The sequence below is a fragment of the Brassica oleracea genome, chromosome C5 (assembly GCF_000695525.1).
Source record: "Brassica oleracea var. oleracea cultivar TO1000 chromosome C5, BOL, whole genome shotgun sequence".
NCBI lineage: Eukaryota > Viridiplantae > Streptophyta > Magnoliopsida > Brassicales > Brassicaceae > Brassica > Brassica oleracea.
Genome location: NC_027752.1, coordinates 35,385,679 through 35,400,423, shown reverse-complemented (window position 1 = coordinate 35,400,423; position 14,745 = coordinate 35,385,679). Strand labels below are relative to the sequence as shown.

The window sequence follows — 14,745 nt, the reverse complement described above, 5'->3', positions numbered from 1 at the left end:
TATGAGGCTTTTGTATAAGAGTATATATATATATAACTTTTACCTATAATCATATTTATATGTTATAGTGCATTTGTGAAGAATGGTTTGTTTCTTATAGAGATAATGATGTGAATTATAGATAATGATATGTTGTACTTATCTAAATACATAGTCCTCTCGTGATAAGGACTTAATCTCTTGTATATATACTCATGTACTTTCATCAATACGACACACACTTTACAATCTATTTTATGGTATCAGAGCAGGCTCGATCTTAACCTAAATTTTTTTTCGATCTGCTCTACAAACCGACTTCCGCTTACATACTCGTGTTCACTTTAGAACATGGCTACTTCCTCTACTACTTCTTCTACCGCCCTTGCCTCTACTACTGAAAATTCATCCTCGGATTTTTCTTTTTCTCTTCATCCCTCGGATAATCCTGGTGAACTTATCACACCGGTGGTTCTTAAAGATGATAACTACTCAGAATGGGCAACTGAGTTTTGGAACTCACTCCAAGCAAAACAGAAAATAGGGTTTCTGAATGGTACAATAGAGAAACCAACTTCAAACCCTGATCTTGCGCGATGGACTTCCATCAACTCTATGATCGTTGGATGGATGCGTACCTCCATTGATCCGCAGGTTCGCTCTACTGTCTCTCACATCGCTGACGCGGCAAAGCTTTGGGATTCTCTGAAACATCGCTTCTCCGTCAAGAACAGCGTTCGGAAACATCTTCTAGAGGATGAAATTACAAACTGCAGACAGAATGTCCAGTCTGTCCTCGAATACTTCGGTCGTCTAACCAAACTCTGGGAAGAATTACAAAGTTTCAAGACAACAGTCTCATGTACGTGTGCAGCTGCGTCTGAGCTTGACAAGGAATGAGAAGACGCCAAGGTTCACAAGTTTCTCTTCGGTCTCGATGAATCACGTTTCAGTACTGTTCGTTCCCAGATCATATATGACGATCCACTACCTGATCTCAACATCGTCTATTCTCGAATCATTCGTGCTGAACAACACTTGAATACTATGCGTACTACTGAAATCAAGCAGGATGCTGTTGGATTCTCAGTCAAAACAGAGTCTCCACAACCTGTTACTTCTTCAGCTGCGGCTTCTATGTCCTCTCGCAACCAGGATGCTAATCATTCTTGCACCCACTGCAAACGCAAGGGTCATGAGGCAGCAGAGTGTTTCCTACTACACGGTTATCCTGACTGGTTTCTTGAGCAACAACAACAACGTCAATCTCAGGGACGAGGACGAGGTGGCCGAAACTCTACTTCAGGTGGTCGTGGTCGTGGACGTGTTAACTCCGCTTCAGCAACTACTAGCAATACTCGTACTTCTTCTCAAGATCAAATTGCGACGTTGATCAGCCTACTTCAGTCTCAAAACAATCAGTTCTCTACTGATCGGTTGTCTGGTAAGACAAATCTTACAGATGTTATATTAGATACTGGAGCCTCTCATCATATGACTGCTGATCTGTCTCTTCTCCACGATAGTATCGACATTGTCCCTTCGGCGGTTACATTCTCTGACGGCACAGCTTCTAGAGCCACTAAGATCGGCAGATTACGTGTAACTAAAGATTACTCTCTGATCAACGTTCTATACGTGCCGAATTTTAACTGCACCTTGATATCTATATCAAAGCTTCTTAAACAGACGCGTTGCATCGCTATCTTTACTGATACACTTTGTGTTTTGCAGGACCATTTTACGAGGACCCTGATTGGAGCAGGTGAAGAGAGAGAGAGGGGGCTTACTATTTCAAAGGGGTCACAGTTGCTAGAGCTAATAAGACTGGAAAAGAAAAGATATCTCCTACAGTTTTATGGCACCGACGACTTGGACATCCTTCATACAAGATGCTTTCTTCCTTACCTATGTTTTCTGATTTGCGTGTTGATTTAGAAACTCATGCGTGTGATATTTGTTTCAAAGCAAAACAAACACGTTCTATTTTCGAGATAGTTTTAATAAAGCTTCGGCACCTTTTGAGTTAATTCACTGCGATGTTTGGGGCCCTTACCGTACTCTTTCCTCTTGTGGCGCTGCATATTTTTTAACTGTGGTTGATGATTATTCCAGAGCAGTCTGGACATACCTTATGCTCGAAAAATCTGAAGTCCCAAACCTTTTACGAGACTTCTGTGCAATGAGTGAAAAACAGTTCGGCAAACAAGTCAAATGCATTCGCTCAGATAATGGTACCGAGTTCATGGTGTTGACTTCCTACCTACGGCAACAAGGGATACAACACCAAACTTCCTGCGTTGACACACCCCAACAGAATGGCCGTGTGGAACGTAAGCACCGTCACATATTAAACGTTGCTCTCTCCCTTCTCTTCCAAGCTAAGTTACCAGTTTCCTTTTGGGGTGAGAGTATTCTTACTGCTTCTCACCTGATCAATCGCACGCCTACACCACTTCTGCAAGGGAGAACTCCTTACGAACTTCTCCATGGAGTTGCGCCGTCGTTTGACTCTTTACGCATCTTCGGTTGTTTTTGCTATGCGCATCGACGACCGCGAGACAGAGATAAGTTTGGAGATCGCAGCCGCAAATGCTTGTTTGTAGGATATCCTTATGGAAAGAAAGCTTGGAAGTTATTTGACATTGATAAGAATGAGTTCATTGCTAGTCGTGACGTGGTGTTTCTTGAAGATCAATTCTCTGGAACTCAAGATACTGAATATGTCACGCCTCCTGTTTACCAACCTGACGTCGCTATTGATGATTGGATATCACCAGTTTCTTCTTCACCTTCGATGATCACCACACCCCTGACTACTGATACACACCCGCCGTCTCCTACTACAACAGTTCATGTTACCACTTCTATCTCTCCTCCTAAGACTGTTACTTCACCAACCCCGGCCTTACCCGCTCCATCCTCTGTTGAGCAGTCAGACTGTCTCTCTCCTGGTCTCCCACTACTACTTGGTCATGGTCATAGATCACACAAACCGTCTGTTCTTCTTAAGGACTATGTCGTCAACGCCACACAACTCCAAGAACTCCCTCTCGCTTCATCTTCCTCTGTTCCGGGTTCCTCTATCACGGTCTCAGGTACTACACCTTACCCTATCTCTACTTACCTCTCACGGGCAAACTTTTCCGTAGGACACAAAGCGTTTGTTGCAGCTCTGACATCAAACATTGAACCTCTCAACTATAAGGAAGCTTGTCTCGATGATGAATGGAATGACTCCATGACTGATGAATATCCAGCTCTTGAAGGTCAACACACATGGGACGTCACTTCTCTTCCTCCGGGCAAGAAAGCGATTGCTTGTCAATGGATCTATAAGAACAAGTATATTTCGAATGGCAAGATCTTTCGTCGCAAGTCTCGTGTGGTTGCTTGTGGTAATCGACAACGAGAAGGTCTCGACTACACCGGCACTTTTGCGCCAGTCGCAAAGCCAACTACCGTTCGACTATTACTTCAAATCGCCGCAGCAAAGAAGTGGGAAATACATCAAATGGACGTCCACAACGCCTTCTTGCACGGTGATCTAAAAGAGGAGGTTTATATGAAGTTTCCTCCTGGCTTCGAACATCCTGATCCTACCAAAGTGTGTCGCTTACGCAAGTCTATCTACGGTCTCAAGCAGTCTCCCCGTTGCTGGTTCGCAAAGCTCCGGACAGCTTTGAAAGACTATGGTTTCAAGCAAAGCAGGGCTGACTACTCACACTTCTCGTTGATCAAGGGTAACATCTCATTACACATTCTGATATACGTCGACGACTTCATTGTAGCCGGAAACGACATCTCTACTATTCAGAAGTTTAAGAACTATCTGAGCAAGTGCTTTCACATGAAAGATATGGGCAAACTCAAGTACTTTCTTGGCATTTGAGTTGCTCGCAATAGTGAAGGTATCTTCTTGTCTCAGCGAAAGTATGCGTTGGATATTGTCTCTGAGACTGGCTTATTGGGCTCTAAACCATGTTCAACGCCTATAGAACTCAATCATAAACTGGCTCTGGCTGTTAGTCACAACTTTGCTGATCTAGAGGCTTATCGTCGTCTAATAGGGCGCCTTATCTACCTCACTTTTACTTGACCTGAGATCTGTTCCGCTGTCCACATACTTGCACAGTTCATGCAGTCTCCACTACAGGTCCATTGGGACGCAGATTTGCGAACGGTACGCTATCTCAAAGGCTCTCCTGATCATGGCATACTACTACGCGCTGACTCTGATCTCTCCATTCGAGCCTATTGTGACTCCGACTGGAACTCTTGTCCTTTGACGCGACGATCACTCAGCGCTTATATTGTTCTCCTTGGTTCGTCTCCCATCTCTTGGAAAACGAAGAAACAAAAGATGGTTTCGTTATCCTCAGCTGAGGCCGTGTATCGGTCCATGGCAGCATCTTTAAAAGAGCTCAAGTGGATCAAGCAACTGCTGCGTGCGTTTGACATACCTCATGATCACCCAATGCAACTCTTCTGTGACAGCAAAGTGGCCATTTACATTGCGGCTAACCCAGTTTTCCATGAACGAACGAAACATATTGAGTCGGACTGCAATTTTGTTCGCGATGCTGTCGAGGACAAGCTGATTACTACAGAACATATCAGAACCACTGAGCAGCCTGCAGACATTCTCACCAAGGCCCTACCAACAACTACATTTTCTTATCTACTGTCCAGGCTGGAGATTCAAAATCTTTCACCTCCAACTTGCGGGGGTGTATAGAGATAATGATGTGAATTATAGATAATGATATGTTGTACTTATCTAAATACATAGTCCTCTCGTGATAAGGACTTAATCTCTTGTATATATACTCATATACTTTCATCAATACGACACACACTTTACAATCTATTTTATTTCTCTTGAGTCATATTAATAAGGAACCTCTGTTGATTCTTAACAAACAAAAAGCCTTTTTAATATAAAAATCAAACTTGACTCTCTATGGTTGTTGGGTTAGACCAATTTTTTTTGTGTTCAGAATAGAAAAATAGGATAAGTGAGGAACATTTGTAATTAAATTAATAGAAAAGTAATATTAAACTTCCTAGTAATTGAACACATTCTACGGTATTCTGATACTTAAAAGGCTGTGTGCCTTTATTAAAGAACAATAGAAAACGTTTTTGAATTTTGGTTTTAATTAAAGACTTCAAATTCTTATATTTCGATTTCCTTAAATCTTGATACACGCCATGACTTCATACCGGTCAGTATACTCGGGTCTATATGATTCGATTAAAGTAAGGAGACTTCTTTTAAGTATGAGATCATAATAGGGACTCGTTCAAACTCACAACTAATGACATGACTGGTTTTTCCGCTATCACCCGCAAACGCAGCTCTTGCGGTTAGTTGTTGTTGTTGACGTTTTGCAACAATCACAAAAACTGCTATAAATCGCTATAAATCACCCTGAATCTCTAAAATTTAAAAGTTGGTTTCAACTAGCGTTTGCGGTTGCGGGATGATAAAATATATTTTCTTTAAAACTATATAGATATAAAAATATTTAGTTAAAATTTAATATTGATAGAAATACTAAAAAATATATATATTTTTTAATTTATATTATAAAACTTTGAAACAATAATATTTTCTATAAGTTTTTAAAAAATCAATAGTATAATTTTATAAATATAATTTTTATATTTATTATAATAATTTAATTTTTATATTTTTATAATCATATAAAAGGTAAATATTGTTAATTTATTTATTTAACCACTGATGCGTTTGGCAGTTAACCATTAATAAGTATCCTGCAAACGCAATAATTTGTTACCGTTGTACCAGTTATATAAATCTCTTCTTAACGCTTAAAATTGCAACCACCCGCAAACGTCATGCGGTTCACGTCCTAAGTCACAATCAGAATAATAAAGTGGAGCAATACAACACGGTAAGCAAATAAGAATGCAATTCGTAAAACCTTAACATTTTATTTTCTAATAATATATAGATGCATAGCAGAAAATCAACTAAAAAATCAACCTAAAATCTTCAGAGCTAATACATCACAATGTAAACCCTAACTGGAGCATTACATGATAAAGCTCGCCAAATAACCCCCACAAAGAATATTCGTAATATCAGAAAGTAAAGTAGCCATAATTGACTTTACCCAAAAATTGACTTGTTTTTGACTTTACCAAAAAATACTAAAATAGACATATTGAGTGGAAATAGAATCCATACATACACATGGATATATGGACGCAACGCATTATTACTAGATGCACATGAAAGGAAAGAAATTGGCAACGTGAAGCTAAGTCTTTGTACAACAAGAGAATCTTGCTTGCTCTGATGATGTTTGAGTCATGAATGAATTATCATTGATTTTTGAGTCACGGCGCGTTGTGGATGATGTTTGAGTTTTAAGTCATGAGTCAGTTTTTCATTTTCGTTGCAAATGTAACCACCAGAAATTATTTATTTTCTTAGTTTATAAAAAATATGAGGAATAACTCCTATAAATTAAGAAAAATCGTATAAACATACATCTACTAAGATTTTTTTTTTTGAGAAAGGGGTTACTATATATATCTACTAAGATGTTGATAGGATAATATAGAGTACTACATTATAACAACGTTTGAGAAATAAGTTGTTTATAATATAGTACAATAAATTATAAACAATGTTTACTTTGCATATATCTCATCAACTATTTACAATATTTTTTTTTTTGCTTAAATTTGGAACTATTTACAATATTTCCATCTCTTTCAATCCTGCAACATAATATGTTTAATTAACTGGGCCCAAAATTGTTTTATTTATTTATTATGTGTATTAAAGTTTTTGGTCAAAGTGGATTTTTTCCTAATTTTAGAGTTTTTAAGTGATTTAGTAAATAAGCAAGATTTGTTCCTGAAAATTTTCATCTAGTATTCTAATAGATGGTCTTCCAACCATGTTGGCACCAAATATCATGTACATATACTTTTGCAAGATTCATGTACCTATACTTTTATATGAAACTATATACATATATATAGTGAGAGATAATTAATATTTTCACATATTTCTAGTATACAATATTCATGATCGTTTACTATAACTATTTTATATTTCTATTATTTTTTGTAACTGCACTTTGCATTCATTTATCTACCAAAATGAGACAACATTTTACAATACAGTTTTGAGAAACATCTAGTATGACTTGCAATTAGATATTTTTTTACTTATATTTATATAGAAATTATGTATTACGTTTAGCTAATTAATATTAGCTTTGCTTTTCTAAGAAATTAATAAGTTAACATACGTTTAAATGTTCTTTTGTAAGAGAGTGTATTTCATTCAATGCTAAAATATTTGTTCTTTTATGGTTTTTATAGACTTTTTCTGTCAAATTAATTTTATTTATGGTTTGATTTACTTCTGAGTGGTCTTTATATATTTTAAATGAATTTAAAATATATATACTTTTTTTGGGTCAAAAAACTATATATACTTGTTTACTTTTATAATTTGTTAGTTTGTTAAGCTTATTTTTAACCAGGAAATTTATATAATTTTTCAATGATTTTTATATGTATATTTTGTTATATTTCTTGTAGTTTATTTTCAAAATTTAACATATATATTTTAGAAAATAGTTAACATTTTCATTTATATTTATTTTTGTACAATTAATATTTTTATCGTGTAATTTCTAGTGATTTATGATTTTATGGATTTATCGATACTATCTTAGTTTATATGATTGATTTAGATTTTAATGGGTGAATTTCATAATAATATAAATAGTCTTTTTCCTTAGTAAAATTAAATTTAGATTATTGACAAAAACTTATAATTTGTACTTTGAATTATATTTAACAAGACTATTAAATCATTTAGATTACTGGGAAAAGTTTATTTTACAGTACCAAAGATTGATTAGTGTTGTTTTCATATAGAAAAAGGGTTATTAATGTTACTTCTTACAAGTTATTATATATACTAATCCAATTATGTCCAAAATTGTTTTCAAATTCTTAAGACACACTAATACTTCAATATTAGTCGCAACCCTCCTATCGAATGATGTTTAATCAGACCATGGTTTTCCTAATTCTCGGTATGATCATACCAATCGTAGTCGAAACTTTTCAGGGAAAGAGAAAACTTTCCGATCTCCATGAACAGGAAATAAAACTACGGTTAAAACAACTCAACAAACCGGCCATTAAATCCATCCATGTATTGACAAAAACATTTACCTCTAATTTTCTATTCCCTTTGTTTTCTTTTATATTACGTCTTAGTAGTTTTGTTTTGTTTCATTTTATTTGATTGGTAATTTCTGTGGAAAAATTAGATTTATTTCATTTTTTGTCTCTTTATACCCTGCAGTAACTAGTACTACTATTGAACTATTGGTTGGATTGATCTTTTAAATATTTTTGAGGTTTCACTAAAACTTAGATAAGAGTACAGAAAAATAGTTTTCAAGATTATTTTTGACTAATTGCTTTTAACTTCTTGCATTGATTTCTTTAGAGTCCAGATGGAGATATAATTGATTGTGTATGGATCTACGACCAACCAGCTTTTGATCATCCTTTATTCAAAAACCACACCATTCAGGTTGCTAATACAGTTTTATATTTATTTTCTCAGTAAAAGTTGATATTGTAGTCTTAACATTTCACGTGTTACACCGTTTTTCTTTAAAAGATGAGGCCAAAAAGTAATTCGATAAGGGACAAAACAGGAGGTAATAAGACATACATTATACACCAATTGTGGCGAACAAAAGGTGAATGTCCTGAGAACACTATTCCCATCAGAAGAACAACAAGAGATGATCTTATAAGATCGGGTTCCATCAAAAACTATGGAAGAAAGAGTCCACCACCAACTATTTATCACACTGACGGCGTTCAGACCGAGGAAGTTCATGAGGTTGGTATACACTGGCCCGGCTCAAATATAAAAAGAATTTAAGGCTAGACATATTTCAATAGGCTCCAATTTTTAGAGAAGTATTGAATATATACATTGAGATTGAACAATATAATTTTTGAACCAAATTCAATTGTAGCATACGTGTGTGTACGTGGACTATGGTCAGTTCCATGGCAGCAAGAGTCGTATAAGTATATGGAAACCAAATGTTCTAAGGACGAGAGAGTTTAGTTTAGCTCAAACATGGGTCGTCAATGGAGATTGGGACACTGGTTTGAACACTTTGGAGTCTGGTTGGCAGGTAACCACTATTCCATTTTTAGGTCACACTTCATTTTGTTATCCTATAGTTCTAACTTCATTTTTTGGTCTTTATAAAAGATCTTGCATGCTTTGTATGGTGACAAGAACCCAAGACTTTTCGCCTATTGGACGGTAAGTTTTCACATTTTTCTTATCAATCTTTTTAATTTCCTTGGATATATACGTTGTATACTAATATTTTTCCACCAAAAAAAAATAACTTAGGGCGATACATACCAAGAAACAGGATGTTACAATCTTGACTGTCCAGGCTTTGTTCAAGTAAGCAGACACATCTCCCTCGGTGCATCTCTCAACGCTTTCTCAACTTACAACGGTGAACAATACGACTTCCTTCTAACTATTGAGAAGGTATACTTGTATCTATAAGAGATATTAACTAGCATTTTCACAAAGAGGGTCATTTCTTGATTAAGTTGAAACACATGCTAGGATCAAGAAACTGGACTTTGGTGGTTGAAGTTTGAGACATACCTAATAGGGTACTGGCCAAGCTTTATAGTCCCCAAGTTAGCAGTGTCGGCACGAAAGATCGTATGGGGAGGAGAGATTGTATATTACACTAGAGGCCAAGGGACACACACGCTTCCGCAAATGGGGAGTGGCCATTTTGCAGAGAAAGGGTTTAGGAAGGCGGCTTATTTCAATAGCTTAGAGTACATTGATACATCTAACTATCCGATCACACCCTCTCCACAACATCTTGAAGCTACTGTGACTCGTCCTGAATGCTATAACCTTATGGTTGGCTCTAGCCAGAGGTGGGGAACTTACTTTTTCTATGGTGGACCAGGTCGCAATCCTCAGTGTCCATGAACCTAGATTAAACCAAAACTAAAATATTTTATATAAATGTAATATATATAAAATAAATTTGCTAGTCTTTTAGACAAGGCCCAATTAACGTCTAATAATTTCTTGAACATTGGAAAAAAACAAAACAAAAACCCAAATTTTCCTGAAGACATAACTTGTACAACAAGGGTATTTCAAACTTTTTATATAGTCAATCATCTTGACTTATATGAGTTTCATAGCTCTCTATAGATTTTGCAGCATATGCAGGCTTCTCTGTTTCCTTCTTATGATCACCATTTACGCCTCCTCTCGCTCTTCCGATACCCATCTTAGGCAAACCACGGTTGAGTCCATCCAACAAAACACAAGCTTTACACCATTTCTGCATTTCATTGTGTAATCCAAACAAGCAAACATTACAATCTGCCTTGATGTGATAAGAGAGAGTGTCTTTTCTTGCAACTTCCTCAACTGGCTAGATATATAACCACGCCGCTCACACGTACCTTGCTCAGGCATCTTTGTAGTTGTTGCTATTTTGAAGTCTTCACCAGATTTTATGGTGTCTAGAATCTCCCTTGGCCTGCAGTTTTGTATAAGTTAAGTCTGCACAAATGAAAGATCTTTGCGCTTCTTACCTACAACTAAGCATGAATTAGAACAGAGGAATTGGAAAACAGTTTTAAAGAGATTACCTTTGCCACCAGAGCCACCAATTGCAACACGTTAACCGGAACTGAATAAACCATTCTTCACAATTACTTGATTAATCTCCTCCTCAAAACCCTCATAGAAGCACTCCCTGCATATCTTTAAACACACACAGAGACTTAGCAACTCAAGATTGACACTTTCTGCCGTAGACCAACTAAACAGAACGATTAATTTGCTCAGATCCCATATGGAGATCACAATACAGACATATGGAAAGGCTTTGGATTCCTAAAAGATCAAAACTTTACTGTATTAAAGTTGTTCCAAGACAAAACACAAAACATGAGACTTTCAAAACAGTTCCCGTTGAAGGGTTTTGGGTCGTTTGAGGACGGGACGTCTCTGGTTACATAAGCAGCAGAGGCTATTAAAGGCACAAGAATATTTTTTTAACAAATTATAATTTACAACATCAATAGATTTTAACATTTTTTGATAAAGTAATGTTTTAAATTTTTTATTTTACTATATTTTAAAACCATATAATCATATTATTTTATAATTATATTAAATAATTACATTAAATATTACTTAATTTTGTTTTGAATTACTTTAACCGTTTCATTACGAATCACAAAGTTTTAATAAAATATCTGTAATTTGTTTGGTTAAATTTGTGATATAAACTTATTTGATAAATTTTTAACTATAAAATTTATTTGATGTTAATCAAATAAGTTTTTAACTATAAAATTTATTTGATGTTAATTTATTGTCTCAAACGTTTTATTTGTAAAAAACTATGTGATGTCAACTTAAACCAAACATAATCTCACATATACAATTATAAGTTATTAAGAATAAAAAATAATTTAAGAATAAGAATCTAATATTTATTAAATTTAATGGAATGTAATTATTTATTTATGAAAATACAAACAAAATAATCTATTAATTTAATTAATTTCATGTTAAATGATTTTTTGTGGTATCTAAATCCTCAAAAATAGTTCTACTTATTTTCAACTTCTTATCAATACTTGAGTAGCTTTAAATCAAACTAGACTTTGATAGGCGTGCCCAAATCCGCATCCCACGGCTCCCACAAATTTCCTTAATTTCTCGATATCCTCTTTGATTCATGTTAACAGAATCAATCTCCCTTAATAATCCCATTAACCGTAAACTCCTTCTCCAATCTCATATTTCTCATACTATCACATTACAACTTTCCTTATAATACTCTGTTCGGTGTATCTCCATATCTCCAAATCTCTGATTGATCGAATTAAAGGAAAGAAAAATGATACCTTCATCTTGATTCGATTTCGTCTTGATGAGGATCGAAATCAAAATTAAAATCCAAATCCTCATAATCCTTAGTTGTCGCCGAATCCAAATCTCCGTTTTCGTCGTACCCTCGATCAGACCACGCCATCCCAAATCCAAAGAAAATCTCGAAGATCCATCTTCAACCTTCCGATCTTGGAAAATCCCATCTCCAATTCGAACCTCCGATTCCAATCGACCCGTTAACCTCGCCTCCTCTCTAATCCCAGGATCCCAATACCGTAGAATCATCGTAACCCTAGATCGCATGGTACACTCTAACGAACATTAATTATCTTACCAAAAGATTCCTAAAAAGTAGACAATCACTTGTATCATCCTACTATATATTAATTGAGAAGTCACTTAAGTCTATATATTAATTGAGAAGTCACTTAAGTGACTTTTGCTTAGGTGTCATTCATACGTGAAGTTTATAATTAATTTTCTTAATTTGATTGGTGGTTGGTATTTTTATTTCCATTTATTTAATTAAAGTTTTAAAAAGGAAACTAATCCTAGAACTATCTAATCTAATATATATTACCATACAAACAATTAAACATTTTAAAGTTAGAAGAATTAATATAATTCGTTTATAGAAATAATTAAATATCATAGATTACATTATAGAAATTTACAATATACATATAAATATATATGGTATGATAGAAATAATTATATAAAAGATTTTAACATATTTATATTAATAATGGATACAATAAATTATAGAATACAAAAAACTAATTAACCTAAACCTAATAATATTTTTTTATACTCACTATATATATTTTTTTCTAAAATGTGTCCAATAAATGCAGAACAGTCAAATATACAATTTTAAAAACTTTCAGTCATTTTTCATTGACAAATGTTGATTGATAGTTGAGTTATTATTTTCGGAAATGATTAAAATATTTTTATATTTAAAAACAGAAAAAATATATGGTAATTATTTTAAAATATTATTAATAAATGAAAATATTTATTATAATATAAAACTGAAATATTGGAACATTATACTAATACGAATATAATTCTTGTAGCTTTGATTATAATAAAATTATATGGTAAATTGTTTAAAATAATATTAATCAATGAAATTTTTTATTATAATATATAAATTGAAAATCAGAAACAATATATTAATACGAGACTAGAGTTAAGGCTCTATTGATATTGTTTTGATTATAATAAAATTGACATCCTTATTTTGTAATAGGAAAAAAGAAATGATACAAATAAAACATCAGTGAAAAATAATAAAACTTATTTGTTGTATTCTTGGTTGTATTCTTTGTTATTTTATACTTTTACATACTTAATGTTTTATATGTTTGTCGAAATACATGTTTTTACGTAGTACTGTACCTGTTAATTTATTATCTGTTACTATTTTACTTCTAAATAAAATAAAGTGGTAGAAAAAATAATGTGAAAATATAATGTGTTATAAAATAACTTCTTGTTCATTAATCTTTGTTTTTTTACTAATCAAAAATTATGTCATAAAAAACTTTTGGAAACTTATAACAAAATACCTTAAGATCACAACAATTTCATAAAATCCACTAAAAATAGTAACTGGAACTGCTTATCAAATGATACACTATATATATATACTAGTGGTTTTCCCGGGCTACGCCCGGGTTTTCTTATATAAATTTAATATATTTAATCTATTATATTACTATTTGAATATATAAAATTCATCTTATTTATTTTTACAAAAAATGTAAATTATAATTTGAATTTTAAATTATTAGAGTGCAAATACTAATAATATTGAAATATATATATAATATATGACTTCAAAACTATATGTTGTTTGATTTATATCTTTAAAATAATTAAACACTGAATTAGGGTTTTTACTTACTGTCACTATTTTGTTGTGAAGAGAAAAAGAGAAACCTGAACATCGGGCAAAATGTAGGTTCGGTTTCGATTTAGAAATTAGACGGTTAAGTCGATTCGATTTTTCAAATTTCGGGTAAAATGGAGTTAGCTGAGTTGTCTCCTGCGACTGAACATCGCCGGAAATGGACGGAGAAGGAGCTTCAGGCGAGTCTTCGTCTTCAAATCAGCTAGAGAATTGGACAGAGTAGGTGTCGCATTAGACTTTACTTCGATTCAGATCAATCAAAACAGTTCAGAGATTCGTTTGACTTCTTTACAGAGAACAGGATCGGGTGAAAAAGAAACTGATCACGCACGATGACTTCCCATGGAAGTTACCTTCATCAACGGAACATTCTCAAGGATCAGAGACGCTTAAGTACGTTGGAGGTGTGGACATAAGCTTCTCCAAGGACGATTCCTCAGTGGCGTGCGCTTGTCTCGTCGTCCTCGAGCTCCCTTCTCTGCGTGTAGTTCACAATGAGCTCTCTCTAATCCGACTCCAAGTTCCTTATGTTCCTGGGTTTCTCGCCTTTCGTGAGGTTCGTGTTTCGTTTTCATTTGCTTCACTAAGTGTCTCATATTGAAAGATTGGATTTTTTTTACTGTGTTACAGGCTCCGGTTCTGTTGCAGATTCTTGAGAAGATGAGGGATGATCATCATCCTTTCTATCCTCAGGTTTTGTGCTGTGTGGTGTTGCGTTGTTCTTTAGTCTTTGCTGTTTGCTTTGTTTGTGAAAGTCTCTCTCTTTGTTCTTTGTAAGGTAGTGATGGTTGATGGGAATGAGATTCTTCATCCACGAGGTGAACCTAAACACAAACGTTCTTGCAAAATGTAG

General features: G+C 34.4%; 2 protein-coding genes and 1 long non-coding RNA gene across 3 annotated transcripts; 2 read left to right on the top strand and 1 right to left on the bottom strand.

Moving 5' to 3' along the window:
- The first annotated feature begins 8,035 nt into the window (after window positions 1-8,035).
- Window positions 8,036-10,042, top strand: LOC106345126. Its single transcript, XM_013784383.1, has 7 exons — window positions 8,036-8,194; window positions 8,495-8,581; window positions 8,672-8,899; window positions 9,039-9,203; window positions 9,284-9,337; window positions 9,431-9,577; window positions 9,659-10,042. Exons 1-7 carry the CDS (start codon window positions 8,036-8,038, stop codon window positions 10,040-10,042), a joined length of 1,224 nt encoding a protein of 407 aa, XP_013639837.1.
- A 160-nt stretch (window positions 10,043-10,202) lies between these two features.
- Window positions 10,203-10,796, bottom strand: LOC106294312. The gene is made up of 3 exons (XR_001260806.1): window positions 10,720-10,796; window positions 10,531-10,607; window positions 10,203-10,406 (listed from the first exon to the last, which is right to left on the bottom strand). It is a non-coding gene; the product is annotated as an uncharacterized LOC106294312 (long non-coding RNA).
- Window positions 10,797-14,049: 3,253 nt separating this feature from the next.
- Window positions 14,050-14,745, top strand: LOC106345125 (endonuclease V-like). The gene is made up of 4 exons (XM_013784382.1): window positions 14,050-14,111; window positions 14,187-14,448; window positions 14,523-14,585; window positions 14,671-14,745. Exons 1-4 carry the CDS (start codon window positions 14,050-14,052, stop codon window positions 14,743-14,745), a joined length of 462 nt encoding a protein of 153 aa, XP_013639836.1.